Source organism: Hyla sarda, chromosome 3 (genome assembly GCF_029499605.1).
Source record: "Hyla sarda isolate aHylSar1 chromosome 3, aHylSar1.hap1, whole genome shotgun sequence".
NCBI classification, from domain to species: domain Eukaryota; kingdom Metazoa; phylum Chordata; class Amphibia; order Anura; family Hylidae; genus Hyla; species Hyla sarda.
The window spans coordinates 85,821,585-85,844,765 of record NC_079191.1 but is presented as its reverse complement, the minus strand read 5'-3'; the positions used below and the strand labels follow the sequence as shown (position 1 = coordinate 85,844,765).

Below are 23,181 nucleotides of genomic sequence, written 5' to 3'. Positions count from 1 at the left end.
ATCACAATTGAAGAGATTTAAGAGATATTTTTATGTAATTTTAATTTAATTTTAATTTATTTACATTTTTTTTTAAATCCTTTTTTTGAGGACCCATTCTGGTGAGCATCGAGCTAGCAGTCCTCCGCAAAGGAAAGCTACCACCTGCTCCAGCCCCTGCCCCTCAGGCCTCCCCCTCATGACTGTCTTACTCTGTGTTTGATTTAATCGGTTATGATTCATTGTTATCGCTCCAACCTGTTTCATTGGATTCTTGTGGTAATTCCAGAGGTAATATATGATGACTACTAGAGAGGAGGGAATTTTTTAAAATTTGATTCATCCGATTTGATTCGCTCATCTCTATTGAGGACCCATTAAAGGGCAATTCTGGTGCCAGCAGCTGGGGTAATTACTGCTCCAATAGTGTATAATTGCTGCAGTGTATCATTTTCTGTAGTGACAAAGCTTGCACTTGTATCTTAAAATTGAGCTGGCAGCCCGCCGCGAGGCCAGTTACCACCTCTCCCAGCCCCTGCCTCTCAGCGCACCCCCATGCTCTGAGTGTCCACTTGAAAAGGGAGGGAGTGCAGTACCAGCAACTTGGATAGAAGCACATTTAGCTTCTGTGCCATTGGATACGCGCATAAAGCTAGAAGTGGCTGCAGTGAAAAAGCTCGTACTTGTGTCTTAAAATCGAGCTGGCGGTCCTCCGCCAAGCGAGCTACCACCTGTCCAAGCCCCTGCCTCTCAGTGCCCAGACTGTGAAATTGCGAATGTTTCATTTAATCAGTTATGGTTCATTGTTATCGGTCCAACCTGTTTCATTGGATTCTTGTGGTAATTCCACAGGTAATATATCACGTTGACGACCATAGGCCTTAGTCTTGAAAAGATTGCATCAATTTTTTTAAATTTAAGATTTTGATTAGATTCACAAGTTTAATGTCCCATGTGCACGAAGTGTTTACTCTGAACTAATACTGTATGACCACAAAACCCTAGAGGTGGCAGCAGCCTGACGAGATCATAGGGCCTCACAATAGAAAAGATTAAAGATATTTTGTAAAATTTAAATTGAAGATTTTAGATAGATTAAAAGTTTAATTTAAGGTGCCAATAACATGAGGAGACCATATGGTGGCAGAATGACACAGCCTGGAATTGGCAGCAGAAAGAGGAGACCATATAGTAGAAGAACGACCCAGCCTGGAGGTGGCAACAGCCTGACGAGACCATAGGGCCTCACAATTGAAAAGATTAAACATATTTTGGAAAATTTTAATTGAAGATTTAAAATAGATTAAGATTAAGTTTCATTTAATGTGCCAGCAGCATGAGGAGACCACAAGGCCACGGTGTGTCTGGGTCCTTTGTCTCGTCTTCCTCATCACCCTGTAGCTCCACAGCTTGCTCCTGCTCCTCCTCTCCTGTCAGATGACTATAAAAACCACCCATTTTGCAAAGCTTTGCCTGTGCTCCACTGTCCCCCTCCTCCTCTAGTTTAGCCCCCACAGGGCTCATGTGGCCTCGAGATGTAGGCACCACATCTCCAGTGCCCTGACCATCACGTGTTGTAGGATATGAAGCAGTGGAATTACGTTGTTCATCCCATAATACTGGCGACTGACTAATAAGGGCTTGAGCAAATGCCAGGTGTCACCTATGAGCTGCCACTGGTTGACATTGAAGTTGCACAGGGGAGTCCCGCTATCTGCTTGGATCATCAAGAAATCGGTGATGGCTTTTCTCAGTTTATATAGACGGTCCAACATATGGAGGGTGGAATTCTAACGTGCGGAAATGTCGCAAATCAGATTATGTTGGGGGACGCTGTTCTGATGCTGCAGCTCAAGGAGGGTGTGCTTTGCAGTGTACGAGTGGCTGAAGTGCCGGCAAAGTTTTCTTCCCATTGTTAGGATGTCTTGCAGATAGGGTAACACTTCAGGAATCGCTTGACAACCAGATTTAACACATGTGCCATGCAGGGCACATGGCTCAGGCTTCCTTGAAGCAGCGCAGACAAGTTCTTCCCATTGTCGGTCATCATGGTTCCCATTTCCAGTTTTCATGGAGTAAGCTATGATTCGATTTCTTGATGAATGAAACAGCCTGAAGGAGGTGGAAGCATGAGGAGACCAAATAGTGGCAGAATGACCAAGCATGGAGGTGGCAGCAGCAAGGGGAGACCATAGGGCCTCACAATTGAAAAGATTAAAGATATATTTAAACATTTAAATTGAAGATTTTAAATAGATTAACATAAAAAAAATTTATGTAATGTGCTAGCAGCATGAGGAGACCATAGGGCTTCACAACTGAAAATATTAAAGATATATTTTAAAATTTTAATTGAAGATTTTTAAATAGATTAACATTACATTTTTTCTGTAATGTGCCAGAAGCATGAGGAGACCACATGGCGGCACAATGACTCAGCCTGGAGGTGGCCCACGCATGAGGAGACCAATATTTGGCAGAATGACCAAGCCTGGAGGTGACAGCAGCAAGAGGAGACCATATGGTGACATACTGACACAGCCTGGAGGTGGAGGCAGCCTGACGAGACCAAAGGACCTCACAATTGAAAAGATTAAAGATATTTTTTTAAATTGCATGTGGCCATGTTAACATCCTCCGGATACTCGATGAAAAATTGCCACACCGCAGAGTAGCGCAGAGTAGCTGATCTTTCCCCCAAAAGTCCGCACTGACTGATTGCTACTGCTGCCAACTCCAGGGACCCCTGTTCCACTACATCCCGGGTAGGTAGGTTGCCGGGAAGCAGGTGGTCTACCCCGGGCTCGTTTGGCTCCAGACTTCCCACTTCTGCCACCATGCTGACTCCCAACAATGCTACCACCTTGCTAGCTCAACTTTTGCCTCATGGGCAACCTGCCACCTTCTTCTCCTGATGATGATGATGAAGCCCCTTCTGCACATGGCTCCCAAGTGCGATTGGCTTCATCATCATCGAGTTGTGTCTGCACGTCACTGATGTCCTCCTCAGGCTCCTCAACAGTGTGTGCTTCAGGAGCCTGAACACTCCCAACACCACCTACCATGCCAGTCTCCTCATCACTACTTTACCGCCGAGCGAAGGAAGCAAGGGATGTCTCCTCCACTACTTGGTTGGGCAGTAGCTGCTAACTGTCCTCTAGTAGCTTGTCCTCACTAAATAGTGGAGCTGAACCCACAGCATAAGATACTTCTGCTCCCGGGCCATGACAACTGAGGGTTGTGTCTGAGGAACCCACCGACTGTTGACTGGGGGTGTCAGATGTCACTTGTGATGAAGTGGATGAACGAGTTAACCAGTCAATGACAGCAGATGGGTTGCTGGTCGAGACACGACTGCTAGGTGATACCAGGAGCCCAGGCCTCTCACTGCGACTCCTGCTGGTGCAATTTTCCCCTAGTCTGCTGCAACCTCTGCCTGTGCCTGATGAATTTTGGCCTCTGCCACTCGTCTGTGCATGTCCTGGCACTTCTCTGCCTGACATACTTAGTGCGTATATGAGGGGAGGACAATACAATCCACTATGCTTAAAACAACATTTGTCTAGAACATCACCAGTTGTGTACTTTTGGCTGGCCTTTCACAGCAACTAGGCCCTTAGGACTATAACAGGAACAAAATGGTACACCATGTAGATGTACGTACGTAGTATGCACTTATGAGGGGAGTACAATACGCTCCACTACGCTTAATACAGTTTTTGTCTAGAACATCAGAAGGTGTGTACTTTTGGCTGGCCTTTCCCAGTAACTAGGCCCTTAAGACTTTAACCGGAACAAAATGGTACACCACCTATGTACGCACAAGTTACACTTTAATAGAGGACAATACGCTCCGCTACGCAACCTGTATTAGGCACTAATAGCAGGTGATTATGGCTTTTAGTGCTCTGCTCACCCTAACTGGCTGACTACTATTAGCTTTTCAGTTGTTGTACACACCAGTGTCGCAGCACACAGTCGCTGTCTGTGTACTAGACCCAAAATTGCACTTTCTCTCTCAATCTCTCTCCCTTCCCGATCAGTGCTTCTAGACTGGATTCGTGCTTGAGGTGAATCGCTGCTGTAATACACCCAAAATTGCACTTTCTCTCTCCCTTCCCTATCAGTGTTTCTAGGCTGGATTTGGGCTTGAGGTGAATTGCTGCTGTAAAAATTATTTTCTGTGCAACACATACTGCTCTCTGTCCCTAGATCTCTGCAATAGAACGCTGAAGTAACTGGCAGCAAGATGGCTGCCGATTATGTAGGGCTGTGACATCACAAGGGTGGATGGATGCTGATAGGCTGCATGTGATTCAGGGTCATCCTGCCTACCCATGTTACCGCCTTCCCAGTGTTCCTTGCCACATGTCCTGACATGTGGAGCCACCATCTTGGATTCCCTGGAGCCTGGACTGCGCTCAATGGAGTTTAATGAAGCAATTCATGCGGTCGAATAGCAGTGATATTCGGATTCATAGCGAAGCGAATTTTTCCGGAAATTTGTAACGAATTCGGATTCATCAGATTTGATTCACTCATCCCTACTAAATACAAAAGTGAATCCATAATATGTTTGTGTGAAATTGGACTAGTGCTAGTGGAGTATGTTCACACAGTCAAATTCTGGTTATTAGCTGCTTCAACAAATGGCTTGTGTCTGTAATATTCAGTACAAATTGCATATTTACATTAGACAGATTGACACTTTTTAATGTATGTGTTTTATTTCAACAGTTGTGACCTGACAGCCATGTATGGGCCCGCAGACAAACACGGGAGCAGTGGGGGTAATAGCATCAATGACACATCAACCAGCAACCTGGGTAGTTCCATCACAGCATGCAAAAAGGTATAGTAAACCCATATTTGATACAATGCATTTGGATAGTCTTCAGACCCTTTAATTTATTTTCAATTTTTTTTTATTGTATGTTGAGGCCTTGGGCTAAAATAAAATAAAAAATTTCAAGTTCTCTCCGAGCCACATGGAGCGATGCAGGGAGCCATACTGAAAATGTGGGACACAATCCTTTTTGAGGTGTTAGTGCATGTTGGTACTGCTCTGTGTGGTGGTGTTGCACATGGGAAAGTATCCAGGATTGTAATAGATCAATCCTAGAACTCCCTAAATGTGGATAAAGTTTGTGTTTATGGGCTTCACATGACCAGAAAGGGGTGTATATGAGGTGTTTCGGCACAATGCTTTCTTCAGGCAGCTGAGGAAGGCATTGTGCCGAAATGCTTCCTGTATCCTATTTCTGATGATGTGAAGCCAATAAACACAGACTCTATGCACATTTGGTGAGTGCCAGGATTGATCTACTACTGCATATAATTAAAGGCACAAAAGTCCTAAGACTATTGCTCCATCTCAGGTGTATACATTAGGGATCGACCGATTATCGGTATGGCCGATATTATCGGCCGATATTCACGATTTTGGGCGTTATTCGTATCGGCAAATACCATGCCGATAATCCGATAATGCCCCGCCCCCGCACCGCACGCCCCCCCCCCCCCCCCCCCACCGCACCGCGTCGAACACCGCACCGCCCCGGCCTCATTGCCTCCCCCATCCCCAGTTTTATAATCACCTGTTCCCGGGGGCCGGGGCCCACGCTACTTCTGGCTCCTGCTGCGTCCTGCGTTACGCTGTGCGCAATGACGAGTGACGTCCTCAATGCGACATCACCGTCAGTGCGCACAAGGACAGCTCAGGAGGACGCCACCGGAGCCAGATGTAGAGTGGACGACGGGCCTCGGGAACAGGTAATTATAAAATCGGGGATGGGGGAGGCAATGGGGCCAGGGCGGTGAAGTGGGGGGTGCGACACAGTGTGGCGGTGCTGTGCGGCGGTGGGGGTCGCGGTGGCAGTGATAGGACTCAGGACCCCCGGACAGGCAGGGGGAGAGAAGCGGGTGGCGGCGGCGGCCTATGGCACCACAAAAGCCGCTGCAGTTCATTGATTTAAAGCACCCACTTTAAATCAATGATCTGCAGCGGTGTCGCGCTGGGGGAGGGGGGGGGAGATAAATAGCCGATAAGTTATACCGGAATATCGGTATAAATTATCGGCTATCGGCCCTAACCTCCACAGATTATCGGTATCGGCCCTAAAAAATCGATATCGGTCGATATCGGACTTAAGTAAATATAATCATTGTTTTCCTTGGCTTGGGTAAAGTCACCCAGAAGCCTTAGGCTAAACCATTCTGCCTTTCATTTTGATGCTTCACACATCGTGCAATAGTTACCCAAAACTTGTACTTTTAATCCGAAAGTTGAAAGTATTAAACATGAGGCAGAGATTTTCTAAAGAGGCTTTAGAAAAAAGTGTTTACATGTAATCATCCCGTAGGAGGGCTTCTAATGGGTGAGGCATAAGAGGGCTTATTGTACCCCTCACTCCCATGCCAAAAATGTCAAGCTTTGATAAATGCATTATTTACTAAGGTATTATTAATGGTAGAGCCGCTCTGTACAGTCTGTGCTGGAAAAATCTTCAAATCATAGCTTACTCTCAAATTCCTTCGTGCAATTCGGATGACTCATTCGCCTTCATGCTAAATGTACCAGTCCTCATTGCACCTAGTAATGTGCCGCTAGTTCTCCCAGTCCTGCACTTTGCTGGAAGCTGAGCTGCACGGTGAATCCCTAATGCCTTCTGTTCGCTCTCTGCTCAGCCACAATCCATCCACAGCTTGTTTTCCTTTTAATAACCTGTAATTTAGCCAAGTAATTCAATTAACCCAAAGTCCGTGTCTGAGAATGAAGAGATCACATTTGGATTAAATGATTTTGTTATTTGTTCTTTTGATATATGCAGATGTCGTTGAGTGGTTTTTCTCTTGTTAACCCATTGTTATCATACTATAAAGTGAGACTCCACCGTTCATGAGACTACCGTATATACTCGAGTATAAGCCGACCCGAATATAAGCCGAGGCCCCTAATTTCACCCCAAAAACCCAGGAAAAGTTATTGACTCGACTATAAGCCTAGGGTGGGAAATACGAGGTGGTGGGGGGCTCAATCTATCCAATACATGGCATGGGTGCTCTACAAGTGTGCAAAAAACCAATGTAAATCAAACGAGACAAACAGACCGCACACTATTATAGAGAGCACACCAATAATTTATAAGAATTCCATAATTTTATTAAGTACAAAAAAAGAGAAAAAGGCACATATAAACGTGATGCATATACAAAATAGTGAACAAAGCTCTAAAACCAATTAAAAAGGCTCATTGGGAGCCACAACACAGTCCTAGCCAGGGGCCATGAACCCCCTAAGCTAGTAAGCCACCGTCCTGAAATATGGAGTAAACATGTAACTTATACCATCCGTGTCACAATGAATGAACAGCACTATATGCAGGTAGGAAGGTACGATGTAATAATATAGTCTAGCAAAATCAGTTAATAAATAACGACTGAATGTATGCACCAATGTAGAACCCTGACCATACAAACATCCTACCAGTGTATACAACCTGTGTGTAGAAATATAGAAGTGACCGGCATGGAAAAGATCAGACAAATAGAACAGGACGGTGCCACGGAGCCCCACGCGTTCCGTCGCTACCCGGCAACTTCCTCAGCCATCGGCTGTCCGGGCATGCTGGGAGTTGTAGTTTTGCAACATCTGGAGGTCCGCAGGTTGAAGACCACTGAGAAGGGATTGACAGGCGGAGAGTTCACTCGAGTATAAGCCGAGGGGGGGAGTTTTCAGGACGAAAAATGGTGCTGAAAAACTCGGCTTATACTCGAGTATATACGGTATGTATCGGCAACCTAATAAAGAAGGTTCAGTAAGGACTTAGCACACATTGGAAGAATAGGGTAAAACATAACTACATTCTTTTACGAATTAGCCCCTAGAGCTGCTGTTATACCTTTTCCATACACATAAGACTACGTTCACACATAGTATTTTAGTCAGTTTTTCAGTCTTTATTTTGGTCAGTGTTTTATCAAAACTAGGAGAAGGGGACCTAAAACCCAAAAAGGTGCAAATCTTTTTAATATAGTTTTTCACTGTGTTTCTTCCACTCCTAGTTTTGACCAAAAATACCAACAAAAATGAGGACCTTATGCTGAATAAAATACCATGTGTGAACCCAGACTTAAAGATATTGTATGATATGGAAAGCCTAGATCCAAATACACTATACGTAATTTGAAGTTAAGAGAAAAGGACCCCTCATCTATTAGCCAGAGAAAGGAGTGGCTACAAGGAGCATCTGTCTATCTGGCTGACCTGTCCATGTGTAATATATGGACAGCCTATTCCAATGATCAATACGTATTTCTTCATTTCTCCTGTAGGGACACTGCAAGGAAACATAACACTTGATAGTTGCACTGCTGCCTTGTAGCACAAGGGTCCTGGTTTTAAATTCAACCAAGGAGAATATGTGGATGGTGTTTGTACATTTTTTTTGTGCTTAGTTAAGTGTACTACCATTTCTTCTCACTCCAGTCTCTTCAGACTTATACCCAGCATCCACAGGATTAACCCCTTAAGGACGCAGCTCATTTTCACCTTAAGGACGCAGCCCTTTTTTTGTAATTCTGACCACGTCACTTTAAGCATTAATAACTCTAAGATGCTTTTACCGATTATTCTGATTCTGAGATCGTTTTTTCGGAACATATTCTACTTTATTTTGGTGGTAAATTTTTGTCTAACTTTGAAGCTCTCTGCTTGTAAGGAAAATGGATATTCAAAAAAATTTTTATATTGATTCACAAATACAATATCTCTACTTTATGTTGGAATGATAAAATGGACATTAGAGGGCTTCAAAGTAGAGCAGCAATTTTCTAAATTTTCATGAAAATTGCAAAATCTGAAGGGACAGATGTTACAGAACTACAACTCCCAGCATGCCTGGGCAGTCTAGACATGCTGAGAGTTGTAGTCTGGCAACATCTGGAGGGCCACCGTTTGGGCACCACTGTAATAGTGGTCTCCAAACTGTGACCCTCCAGATGTTGCAAAACTACAACTCCCAGCATGCCCAGACAGCCTTTGGCTTTCTGGGCATGCTGGGAGTTGTAGTTTGGCAACCACTAGAAGGGCAGTAAATATCGCTTTATTGCCCCCTTCCTTCCTCCCCCCCCCTCCACCATCGCTTCCCTACTTTCGCCTCTGATCTCCGCAGTCTCCACCAATGATCGGCGGTGCACACGGCATCTTCTGTTCAGGTAACCGCCGCCATCTTCTCCCCCCGTTCTGCCCGACAACCCCCTGCCCTGCGCTGCCATTGCTCAGAATTCATTTCTGACTAATGGCAGGGGATAGGAGGAGATCGCTGCACTGCAATCTCGCTCCTATCCCTCAGGATGATCAGGGCTGTCACTGACAACTCCGATCATCCCTATTTTCCGGGCAATCGGGTCACCAGAGACCCGATCAGCCCGGAATAGCAGAAAATCGCATGTCTGAATTGACATGCGATTTTCTGCGATCGCCGACATGGGGGGGGGGGGGGGGCTCAGGACCCCCCTCGGTGATGTGCCGGGATGCCTGCTGAATGATTTCAGCAGGCATCCCGGTCTGGTTCTTAAGGACTTGGGATGCAGGGTGTATGCATACGCCCTACATCCTGAAAAGGTTAAACATGCCCTAAAAGACACATCTCTTCAAGCAGGCATATTACATTTCTAATGATAGTAGGGTCTCCTCTACTATTATTCGCCAGTGTCAACCTACACTCTATAGCACTTGATTTCAAAGTGATATACATACAGCCAATACAAAAATAAAACAGTCTGCTTACAAAACATCTGTTTCCTTATATTTCATTACATACTGTACATGATTAGCTTGTTAAACAGTTACAAACATGATCTTTCAATACAGTATAAATAGCTTACATTTATAAATAGACATTTCACAAAATGTATATCACATATTTAACAAATGTAATCAGCTATGCATTTTTTCCATATGACCCCTCCCCTACCTCCCACATTTTGTTTCTATGAATATTGGATCCAATAGTATGATCTTCCCTTAGATTAGTCTCATATTTTTTAATTCTTTCTACCAATATTTTCCATACCTTGATAGATGGGATCCTCCCTGAAAACCTATTCCTAACTATTATTACTACTCCTAGGAAGACAAGTCTAGACACCAATATGCCTCTAGAGGCTTCTATTCCTAGTGTATTGCCTAAAATAACCAGAATCAAACTGGCTTCCAAGTTCACATTGATCCGATCTCTAATTTTTATAATGATCTCATATCCCAGAAGGACCTTGCTTGCAGGCATTTCCAAAGAAGATGTTCAAATCCAGCATCATCCACTCCGCATCGAGGGCATTCAGACCTATTCATACCACATCTAAAGAGTCTCTCAGGCGTATAGTATAGTCTATGAATAATTTTAAAACTGGATACGTTTATGATTCTCATTAAATGAAACAGTTTTGGGGCTTTTTATAAAAGTGTGTTCCATTCACACTTAGATAGTTCACCAACCTATCTCTTCCATTTCTTCTTATTCAAAATCATCAATTCCTCTCAAAAGTTAGTCATTTAGAATCTTATTAAAAAAAATTCACTTTCAACTATATTTCCCCTAATTGTATCAAATAGACAAAGGAACATAATTGAGAATCTTTATTATCTATCTATTATTTTCTATCTTTATTAATAGTAGCTTAAAATGCATGCTGCAGGTGATAATATTGAAAGTGGCAACTTTCCTTTAACCTGTGTATTCTTTTAAGTGTAACAAAATCAATAAGTCGTCCATCATGAAAAGAACTGTGCAACCTGTGTTAAGCCCCACTTCTTTCAAAATGAATATCTATCTATTTAAAAAAATTCTGTGAAATAATTATTATTAAGCAGTGTAGTGAAGGAAGGCTACCATTTACCTCTTACAAAGTTTTAATCCTACCCCTTGACTTATTAATACTAAAGTGAGATAAATAAGACCTACCTCTAGTGCAGACAAATTAGTTTCTAACAATTCCAGAACATTTTCCCCTTCAAGGTTGTGTCTATTCCTTAAATAATGAAACCAGCCCTGCCCAACCTCACTTACTATAAATCTTAAATGTGCCGCCAAATAATCCAACCTAAAATTTGGTATAGAAAGCCATTCTAGTCTTTCTGGGATCCTCAAGTATTTTTTAATCAACTGGTGCCAGAAAGTTAAACAGATTTGTAAATTACATCTATTTAAAAATCGTAATCCTTTCAGTACTTATCAGCTGCTGTATGCTACAGAGGAAGTTCTTTTCTTTGCGAATTTCTTTTCTTTCTGACCACAGTGCTCTCTGCTGACACCTCTGTCCATGTCAGGAATAGTGATGAACGGCATTGCCCATATTCGAATTTGTGATATTTTGCAGATATATAGACAAATATTCGTCGTATAATCGCTAATTTCGTGTATTCGTTATATTCGTATATTCGCATATGTGAATATTCGCATATGTGAATATTCACATATTCGCGTATTCGAGGAAGAAAACAGTGAGTGGGTGGAAAACTTTACTATTGGTTGCTAGGGATGTTGTTGATAACCTCTGACAAGTGTATTTGCTGCATTCTAATTGGCCCACAAGTGAAAAGAAAGAATATGCAAATATTCACATTTGCAGAAAAAAGCGAATATTCGCAATTTCGAATATATAGCAAATATATTTGCAATATTCTCTAACTCGCGAATTTGCGATAAAAATTTGAAATGCGAATATTCGCGCCCAACACTAGTCAGGAACGCAGGAGCAAATCCACATAGCAAACCTCTCCTGCTCTGGACAGTTCCTGACATGGACTGAGGTGTCAGCAGAGAGCACTGTGGTCAGACAGAAAAGAAATTCAAAAAGAAAAGAACTTCATCTGGAGCATATAGCAGCTGATAAGTACTGGAAGGATTAAGATTTTTAAATAAAAGTAATTTACAAATCTGTTTAACTTTCTGGCACCAGTTGATTTAAAAAAAAAAACGTTTTCCACTGGAGTACCCAGTTAATAAAGTATAAAATAACAGGTAGACGATAATAATCCATAATATGTGGAGATATCATACTCAATGCTATCTGATTTTTTGAGTATCTTTAGGGGATCCAAACTTTCTTTTATCTTATTTTCAAGGGGGAGTAGGTTTAAGGTTGGGGCACAAGTGAGTTGAAAGATACAAATTATACATTTGGAATTAGTGTCTTTAAAATTAAATTGAGAGTTTCCTAAAGAGAAGTCTGAGCAATTCACTTACGTGCGCAAGAAAGTCACATAAAAGGCCCATTAAAATCTAAACACCAAAATTTAATTTTCAATATATTCTTCTAAACATAATAAATTCATTAAGAATTAAGTAATTTTAAGTAAATTTTTTTAATAATTTTTCTGTGCGTGTACAATAGAGGATATTTACCATGTGTTTGCCTATAGACCTAAGTGCTCAAGAACTTGGTGCCTTTTTGGTGCAAACTTTTTTTTAGATACATTTATAAAGCACATTAGTTAAAAGAAATAGCCCTAGCATGCCTGTTTCAGTTCTCACCTCAACAAAGTGGAGGCGCTCAGCAGAAAAAAAAAACATGGCTTAAAGCAGGACAACATTTGCCAAAATTTAAACAAAACGTAATTGCTAAATATTGGTGTAGGGTAAACCAGGTTGATGCCAGACAAAAGTGTTTAACACATCTTCAGACTGCCTAATCTAAGTTTACTTTGAGTAAGTGTTATCAGGAATAGTAAATTTGCCCCTGTATACTTTGTCTTTATATCCAGGTTATCTGTCCAAACCAACCTACAGATTCATTAGAGTACTGGCTTCAAAATTCAAGGAACCTCTGCAAGGTCAGCCTAGTAGAAGAGAGCATGGAGTCCAACTGCACCTCTGTAAGTACCAAGATACACAATGATACTCCTCCATCTATTACAGAATGCTAAATGGGTTGTAAAGGATTAGAATAGCATGGCCGCCTTCCACACTTGGCTAGGGCTCAATTGCAATACCAGACACAACCAATGGACAATAGCAACGCTATTTCTAGAAAAATGCTAAAAAACATTTTTCTAATCTCTGACAAACCCTTAGTATAGAATGAATGACAATGTTTGTTTGTTCTTTCACCTTAATAACTGGGATAAAAGAGATTTCCTTCAAAGGTTTAAAATGCCCTTACAGGAAATCTTAAATCCAAAACCAGAACTGATCCAGTTACATTTTATTCACATAGCATTTGATATGTAAATATATTCAGATTATTAACCCTGAATCCCAGTAATCCCCGGTCAAGGTTGAACGTAATCCATTTAGTTTGATCACTGGCGGCCTTAGAGCTATGGTCAATGTCAGAAGTGTAGAATTGTTATTATGTAAGGTCATTAGAAGTCGGTTTCTAGCCACAGAAATTGGGTGAAGTCTTAGAAATAAAGGGTGATTATTCTCTGGATCTCATGTGCTTGAATCAACAGGTCAATTGAGTCCATGACTGAATAAAAGGTAGTAGGTATGTTCATAGCTTTGCTCCATGCCTGTTATTTAGCATAATTCAGACATTAGCAAGTTCACAAAGGCATGACAATGATTTCAGATGGCAGTTTTATTCATGTGTCAATATGGTGGAATCGGTAGTCTGGGAGGCTGCTGATGCACATACGTAGTTGTCTACAGAGTGCACAGTCTATGAGAACAGAGCGGGTGAGTTATATACATATAATTCCAATAACTGTAATGGGAGTTGCACAAAAGTCATAGCCCTGTAAGCTACGTAACTCATAGAGCCCTCAGTGTTTAATCAGATGGAGGCCCTGGATGTGGGACCAGCATCTAGGGGGATTATGACATATCCTGTGAATATACCATAAATGTCCCTATTCGGAAATACCACTAAAATATAGTCACTATGCACAAAAGTGGGACTGGTGAAGGTGTATGTACTTCTGGAAGAAAATTTGCTATTTATTTATTACAAAAAAAATATATTTATCTACACTGGTCCTTGTTCCAGTTTCCTCTGGTCACCCGCTCATCACCACTTGCTGCTACTTTCAAGACAAGTCTTAGCAGGACCTACCTGAGCAACCAATCATGGCCACAGCGATGTCCAACCTTGGTCAGTAGTTGGCTAAGTGGCCGGGTTCTGCTGAAACATCTCATCTCCGAAGCACCGAAAGTGTATCTTTCTATAAATCTGATGAATCTATGCTCCTTTGTTTAGTGATCAGTGAGGCTCTCAGCACGCAGACCATGACCAATAAAAACCTCTGACATGTCACTTTGATAAGTTAAAAGTTTCTTTAATTGATAGGTGCACTTTTTGTCATGTACCTTAGTCTCCACCATCAAGTAAGCCATTCCTGAATAACATTAAAGCTTTACTGTCATTAAAAAAAAATGTAACATGTCATGCAGACATGTCAAAAGTTCTGCTTGATCAGGGTCTCAGTGCTGATACACCCACAGATCGTTATATGAAGCCAGATGAAGCCCGGCCTGATGCTCTTCCATAGGCTCCATGATAGTCTATGCAAGTCCTCACCTGCAATGTGACAAATTGAGTATAGTGTGCTGCTGTGCATTTCTCCTAGCTAAATGTAGAGATTGTTGGGGCATTTTGCACTGAGACTCCGACCAATCGAAATAAGTTTTTTTAATGACAGTAACATTTAAAAATGGTTGTCTATTCTTGTGAAATAAAGCTAAACTATGCAATGTGCTTCTCACCTTTAAGTACCTTTTAACCCATAAACTAATTATATATATATGTACAGTGCATAGTGAAAGTATTGGGCCCCCTTAAACTTTTCGACCTTTTGCCACATTTCAGGCTTCAAACATAAAGATATAAAACTGTAATTTTTTTTGTGAAGAATCAACAACAAGTGGGACACAATCATGAAGTGGAACGAAATTTATTGGACATTTCAAACTTTTTTAACAAATAAAAAACTGAAAAATTGGGCGTGCAAAATTATTCAGCCCCCTTAAGTTAATAATTTGTAGCACCATCTTTTGCTGCGATTACAGCTGTAAGTCACTTGGGGTACGTCTCTGTCAGTTTTGCACATCGATAGACTGAAATTTTTGCCCATTCCTCCTTGCAAAACAGCTGGAGCTCAGTGAGGTTGGATGGAGAGCGTTTGTGAACAGCAGTTTTCAGTTCCACAGATTCTCGATTGGATTCAGGTCTGGACTTTGACTTGGCCATTCTAACACCTGGATATGTTTTTTGTGAACCATTCCATTGTAGATTTTGCTTTATGTTTTGGATCATTGTCTTGTTGGAAGACAAATCTCCATCCCAGTCTCAGGTCTTTTGCAGACTCCATCAGGTTTTCTTCCAGAATGGTCTTGTATTTGGCTCCATCCATCTTCCCATCAATTTTAACCATCTTCATTGTCCCTGCTGATGAAAAGCAGGCCCAAACCATGATGCTGCTACCACCATGTTTGAGAGTGGGGATGGTGTGTTCAGGGTGATGAGCTGTGTTGCTGTTACGCCAAACATAACATTTTGCATTGTTGCCAAAAAGTTCGATTTTGGTTTCATCTGACCAGAGAACCTTCTTACACATGTTTGGTGTGTCTCCCAGGTGGCTTGTGGCAAACTTTAAATGACACTTTTTACGGATATCTTTAAGAAATGGCTTCCTTCTTGCCATCTTCCATAAAGGCCAGATTTGTGCAGTATACGACTGATTATTGTCCTATGGACAGAGTCTCCCACCTCAGCTGTAGAAATCTGCAGTTCATCCAGAGTGATCATGGGCCTCTTTGCTGCATCTCTGATCAGTCTTCTCCTTATATGAGCTGAAAGTTTAGAGGGACAGCCAGGTCTTCGTAGATTTGCAGTAGTCTGATGCTCCTTCCATTTCAATATCATCGCTTGCACAGTGCTCCTTGGGATGTTTAAAGCTTGGGAAATCTTTTTGTATCCAAATCCAGCTTTAAACTTCTCCACAACAGTATCTCGGACCTGTCTGGTGTGTTCCTTGTTCTTCATGATGCTCTCTGGGCTTTAAACGGACCTTTGAGAATATCACAGTGCAGGTGCATTTATACGGAGACTTGATTACACACAGGTGGATTCTATTTATCATCATTAGTCATTTAGGTCAACATTGGATCATTCAGAGATCTTCACTGAACTTCTGGAGAGAGTTTGCTGCACTGAAAGTAAAGGGGCTGAATAATTTTGCACGCCCAATATTTCAGTTTTTTTTTTTTTGAAGTTTGAAATATCCAATAAATTTCGTTCCACTTCATGATTGTGTCCAACTTGTTGTTGATTCTTCACAAAAAATCACCGTTTTAGATCTTTATGTTTTAAGCCTGCAATGTGGCAAAAGGTCGAAAAGTTCAAGAGTGCCGAATACTTTCACTATGCAGTGTATATGTATGTATATATATATATATATATATATATATATATATATATATATATATATACACACACACATACACACTGGTAACTACATTCATAACTTACATTTTCTCTTTCCTTCAGGGAAGCCCATTGCATGGGCCTACTGTGCCTAAAATAAATCCGTCTCTGATTGGGATTAAATATCATATGAACAGAAAACAAACCTATGTAGCATGAAGAGGCCAGTGTTGTATAGCAGGCAAAATTTCTTGCAACCACTTCAGGGCATGTACACGTACACAAACAGGAATCACTCAGGCTTGAGATGAGGAGATTGAGCAATTGATAGGAGAATTGGAGGAAGGGAAATAAATTCCATTATGTGTATAGAGTTATTGATATAGAAGAAGGTTTTAATACTTGCAAGGTCATTGCTTAATGCCACTTGGAGATGAAAATAGCACATGGTATTGTATGTCTACTGTACACTACATGTATATACAGTAAAATAACCATATGAAAGTCCATTGTGGATTTCATAAGAAGATATGAGAAGGCAAACTGGACTACAAATAACCACATTCATCATCTGTGCCCAAAAGCGTAGCGTACCTGACAAATACTTTCTCCTATAAGCCACACAAATAGCTACGTTACAAGCTTGAAAGGACACAGCACATTGCTGGAGGAATAGAAACAGCTTGATGAGGAACTGGGCAACATGGCAGCTTGCCTGGAGTCCCGTGGGCATGTAATCCAACTCTGCCATAGACAGATAATAACATATTCACATGGATCAGATCCTAATTCTTTTCTCTTTCCCTTTCTGATAATCCTTATACTGTGACACCAGCAAAATGATGTTCCAAAGAAAAATGATTTAATTCTTAAATATTGTACCTTGAGCATTAGTTCATAAATAGAAGAGAAATAGAAGGTGGGAGAAATGCTTAATCCAAAGGAAGCACAGTAAGATATTGAAGGATCTCTTTATATATGTGTGTGTATATATATATATATATATATATATATATATATATATATATATATATATGTATATATATATATATATATATATATATATATATATATATATATATAAAATGATTTTATGTTTTACACTAAAATGGGGAATATATGGGGAATTTAGGCACTTTTATTTGGGGGGGGGGGGGTTGTACAGGGGGGGAATTTTAGCATTCATTTAACTAAACTTGCTTTTTTTACTAGTCCCAAGGGTTGACTTTTACCAGTGATCTTCTGATTGCTTATGTAATATACTGCTCTACTTCTATGTATTATGCCTGTCAGCATTCTGCGAGTCTATGAGGCAGTACATCTGTGTCTACATGATTAACAAAAAGACTAAGAGGAAGTACTATCTGCGTTTACATTATTAAAAGAGAAAGACTGTGAGGCAGTACAATCTGTGCCTACATCATTAACAGAGAGAGAGACTGTGAGACAGTTTTATTAACACCTACCTCATTAAATCCAGGGTTAATAAAATCTATGGCCTATCTACTATTATATCAATGGAGATCTGACTCTTGGAACTCCACCGATCATCTGTTTGATGAGCCTGCATCGCTCTGGTGCTCACTATTCATAGTGTATTTCAGGTGTTACTATGTTTCTGCTAGTAAAGTTCTGTTGGCAAAGGGATATGCTGCTTCCCCTAAAATGCTTGACTACCAAGCTGTCACATGTAAGCAACCCAGCATCCTTTCAGAGGACATATTATAAAACGCTCAGCTGAGAGTTGTCTCTTCTGGTGGTTACGTTGAATTTCAAAAGGGCTAAGAAGTTCACCCTACACATCACCAAATATAGTGAGATAATTCATGTTAGGAAGCTGTCTACTCTATAAACGGTGCTCTAGTCTTCCTGATATGAATGCTGGTGATGACAGAACCTGATGATCAAAGAGTCAAGAGTTGAGAAGGGGAAACAGACAGAGATAAGGAGGGATAAGTTCCAGATTACAAATCAATATCCTTTCTAAGGAGTCATAAAGACATCTCCCAGCACACAGAAAGGTATTTCACAGGCTTAAGCAGTGGAAAAACATTTCCCCATATTATAGCAATGCGCACAGGAAGGAATTGAGGTTAGACACATATTTCTAAAATTAATTGGGTCTCCTTTATTTGTGTGTGTGCTCCGGCTGAGATATATGCGTCCTACATAATGCCAGCGAACAGTAAGCAAGTCATTATCATTCAATATTGTCATCACAGAAGAGACATGTCACCCACCATAAGGGTGCTATGCTGACATGCCTTTCTAGTTAGCCTGTGCGGGAATATCCTGGCCTCATTAAAATGGCTCATTAAGGATTTTGCTGGTTCTGTATAATAGCAAATGCACATTTGTTACTGACTTATATCATTCAGATACAAAATAGGTGCCAGGAACCGCAGGACATGTATATTTAATAAAGGGAACAGAAATAATAGTTAAGAATTGTGATTCTTGTGGGCTAATATCAGCCTTTTATTTACACCCCAGGGTTTCAATCTCTTTTTCTTTTAATTATAAAGAAACAAAAAAATATTTTTCTCAAGGAAAACCTTTAAACATACTTTTGTTATTTTTCACTAAATTGATTTGTATTTAATCATTTTCTTTAATCTATCTTTGTACTGGCCAGTTGAAATATATATATATATTTATTTTTTATTTTTATTTTTTACAGTAAAACCCTTCATGGACACAGATTTAAAATATAACTGGTTAGCTATACACTTTAGACATGTGTCTCCAGAATCCATCAATTTCAGTAAGTCTGGAAACCTTCTAATGTGTATGGCGGCCTCCTGACTCCTCTCTGAAAGTAGATTGTGTGGAAGAGAAGGATCAGGCATTTGGCTTTAATGCAACTGTCCTGTTCATCACAAACATACCCATTCCAATGAATTGAACTGTTTTTGAGTTGCAGAAATTTCTGCAACAAATCTGCCATTTGTGAACAGACCCTAACACAATTATCCAACAGCTGCTTTATTTATTCCCTGTCTGCTCTTCTGCCTGTGGCATTGTTTAGCACAAGACAGCATGGTAAAAACACTTGTGGTGTCCCAGTACCGCATTCTATACGGTACTTGTTTATTTATGGGTCCCCATAGCCAGAGTCCCTAGGACTTAGGGATCCCTGTTAGCCAGTCTACCCCTAGTCGCCTCTATTCTAGTGTATAGATCTCTAATTTATTCATAGGTTAATATAAATAGAATAACATGTGTAAATAAATGGTTAATTACTTGTTTCCATTAGCGTTGCAGGACCTGCGGGTCATGTGACGAGGTGAACTCTATGGTATTTAGCTTAAGGACCTTTGGAGGCCCTGTGACGTAAGCAATCCCATCACACCATGTAATGGTGAATGGCAGACGTTTGGACCAATCAGATTCGCCACGCCCCCTGCCTATATACCTCGTGGGCTGTCAAGCAAGCAAGACCTGTACAGCAGTAATCACAGTGAGTTAGGCCTGAGCCTTGCGGCAACGGCTGAACGATTATAACTATAGAGTGTATCAATTCCCAGACACTCTGCAGCATCACCGGACCTAATAACTCCCCTAAATCCGGACGAATCTGCAAATCTCTTCCTAAATTCAGAGACTTTATGTCTAGCTCAAGGTCCGCAACTACTGCCAGTCACTAAGCAACTCAAGGACTGTTTGTATGAGACTGTTACTGTGCCGTGGTTATTGCAAGCACTTCAGTAAAAGTTATTCAAGTTCAAGTTCAAATCTCCTTGTGGACCTTCAGTTATTTTATGCACCTATCGTTACTGGGAAGGGCGGCGATAGGCCCGGAACACTGATTCAGCATACCAGCCCTCAACCTGGTGTCATGAACTCTAGGGTTAACATTAACCCCTATATATCTATACCATACCACCACTACCATACATCCCCCAAGGGCTACCATAAAGCCTTTTTGGCGTTGCATGAACAGGATTTGGGTGTGTGCCTACCATTGCCACTAGTGAAAGTGTACTCCCCCCTAAGAAGTGAACTTTATTAATGTACTGTGACTTATGCTCCGGAGTAAGGGGTTGCATGCACGGTGCTGTGTGGAGGAAGTGCGCATGTAAAGTAAGGGGGAGGCGAACAGTACTGCAGAGCTACAAGTCAGCGCGGGACATCCCGACGCACGTGATCCAGAGACCCCGACCACCGAAGCCCTCGGTGCCGCAGCACCCATTTTGTCGGAGCCTAGGGCCAGAAACCAACAAAGAGAGACAGCCCAGCACGGGAAAAGGGGCAGAGTGCGCCAACAGGCTAGAAGCTGTGAAGAACCGGAACAGTACAGGACTCTGAGACATCAGATTACCGAATTGAAGTCCTGCATAGAATCGCTTCAGCTGCCGATCAACGCACTCAAATTTCAATTAAAGGCTGTTGAGTTTCAGGTCACCGCTCTCAAGTTTGAAATCTACGCTCTAAAGTTGCAGATTAAAGAACAATTGCGTATTTCCCTGGGACCTAGGAATCCAAGGTCTATTTAAAGGGCCAGTATAACAAATACAGAAATGTCGGGACCTGCTGTCCCACAATCCCCACCTGAACAGCAAGGGGGTGATGCTCCAGCGGCTCAGCCAACGAGGTCTCCACCCTCAGCTAGAAGAATGTTGCCGCCCTCACCAACACTCTCGACCTCCCAAGGGCGCGCCCTGCCTGTGATTCCGGCAAGACCTCCAACACCGGCGGAACAGGACCCAACCAGTCCACCCTCAGTCTCTCCCTATATGTTGGGAGCCCCAGTTGCTGCACGTGTCTTCTTGGGGAATCCTGTGCTTCCCACCTACAATGGTGATCCTTTTACACTAAGAGACTTTAGAGAAAAATTCTACAGCCTCTTTGCATTTTATGCACTTCCCCCTCCTCAACAGGTACAACTGCTTCTGGGACAACTCCAGGGACCCGCCTTGGAAGAACTTTGCACATGGCCAGTGGCTGATAAGGCCACAGTGGGACAGATTTTTGAAGGAATTTCTCAAGTGTTTGAATCTCACTCCCCCTCAGAGGTACGCCTCCGACTCTATGAACGACGCCAGAAGCCAGGTGAGACCCTCCGAACATATGCAGTGGCTTTGCAGAGCGCATTAGAGGCAGTACAGAAGTTGGACGGCATCACGCCCGATCAGGGCAATCGAGTTCTGATGGACCATTTTATAGAGGGGGTGCTAAACAAATGGGACAAGGCCCAACTTAGGATGCTGGCCATACAGAATCCCGACATGGCCTTCCCAGCCTTTAAGAGACTAGCGGTGAAAGTAATAGAGTCGGGACCTCAGACAGAAGAAATTAGTGTTCCTGCTACAGACTCTCAGGGTCCTTCGCCCCAACCGCCTGTCCCTTCTCAATCTGCCCCACCAACACCTTCTCCTAGTCCTTGGACAGCTGACTTACAAGACATTAAACAGGACATTTAACAGTTAGCCAAGGCCTTTAAAGAGATGGCAGTACGGCCAAACCCTTCCAGATCTGCAACACCACCACCTAAGAAGGCTGACCCTCGCCCTGTCACTCCACCTAGTGTTCCTCCTGTGAGACCACCTTGGAGCCAAAGACCCGTTTGTAGTTATTGTAACAAGAATGGACACTGGAAGAGCCAATGCTGGGCTTTAAACGGGCGTCCCCTGGGGTCGAGGACCGCACCCCAGGAGTAGAGATTGAAGGTCCAGAATCAACCAGCGATAAGAAAGGACTGTATATGTATGTAGCTGCTTGCCCTTATGTACAGGTGATGATAGAAGGTGTCCGGTTACAAGCTCTGATAGCTACGGGGTCTCAGGTATCCACTATCCCACAGGGGTTTTTCTATAAGTACTGGGGCCCAGAAAGGTTGTGTGACCCTCAGGAAGCGGACTTCAGAGTAATTGCAGGGAACGGGAAACCAGTACCCAGACATGGTTACTGGGAGCCCACGGTGCAGGTGGGAAAACATGTGTTAGGAAGGCAAGGGGTGATCGTCACAAATGTTAGTGATGAGGGAGCAGCCGATTTCATTTTAGTCATGAATATTATGAGGCACTGTTTTTATGATATTGTCTGTGCACTGCATGCATCTCTCCCTCACTTTTTTACCCCCAGGCCGGCGATCTGCCCAACACCACCTCAAAATCCTCCAAGCAGAACAGAAGTTCGTGAATCATCATGGAGAAATCTGGCGAGTAAGGACTCAAGATATCCGAGCCATTAGTCTACAGCCACAGACAGAGACAGTTATTTGGTGCCGTGCCCGACCCGGGGTGAAAAATCAAGATTACCAAGCGCTCTTGGAGCCCCTTCTGCTGGAAGATTGTCCCTTGGTGCGAGCTGCTAGAAGCCTGGTAACCGCACGGAATGGGAAGGCCCCAGTGAGGCTTATCAATCTCTCTCAAGTTGCTGTCCAACTACCCAAGTACACTACAGTGGCTACTTTACACCATCTAGACGTCAGAGATGTAGTCTCGAAGTCACAGGTGGTCCAACCTGGACCTGATCAGAGCCCTGTGGAACCAGCTGCAGATAGGAGACGAAGATACCCCCAAGGAACAGGTGGAAGGAGTCATCCAGGTGGCTAAGAAACATCAAGAAGCTTTCAGCAAATTTCCCTCAGACTTTGGCAGGACCGCCATGATCAAACATAGGATTCTCACCGGAGACAATCCCCCCATTAAAGAGAGGCATCGCCCTGTGGCTCCTGGGATGTATCAGACCATAAAGAAAATGCTGGTGGAGATGAAAGAGGCCGATGTCATTCAAGAAAGCCAGAGTCCGTGGGCTGCACCTTTGGTCTTGGTGAAAAAGAAAGATGGCACCATCCGCTTTTGCTTAGACTACCGGAAGCTAAACAACATA

At 42.3% G+C, this 23,181-nt stretch overlaps 1 protein-coding gene across 1 annotated transcript in view; it reads left to right on the top strand.

Moving 5' to 3' along the window:
• Window positions 1–23,181, top strand: part of SPHKAP (SPHK1 interactor, AKAP domain containing) — a 335,807-nt gene that overhangs the window by 166,592 nt on the left and 146,034 nt on the right. The window contains exons 2-3 of the mRNA XM_056564531.1: window positions 4,717–4,831; window positions 12,746–12,856. Coding sequence (XP_056420506.1) covers window positions 4,717–4,831; window positions 12,746–12,856 — 226 coding nt within the window. The remainder of the gene's footprint in view (window positions 1–4,716; window positions 4,832–12,745; window positions 12,857–23,181) is intronic.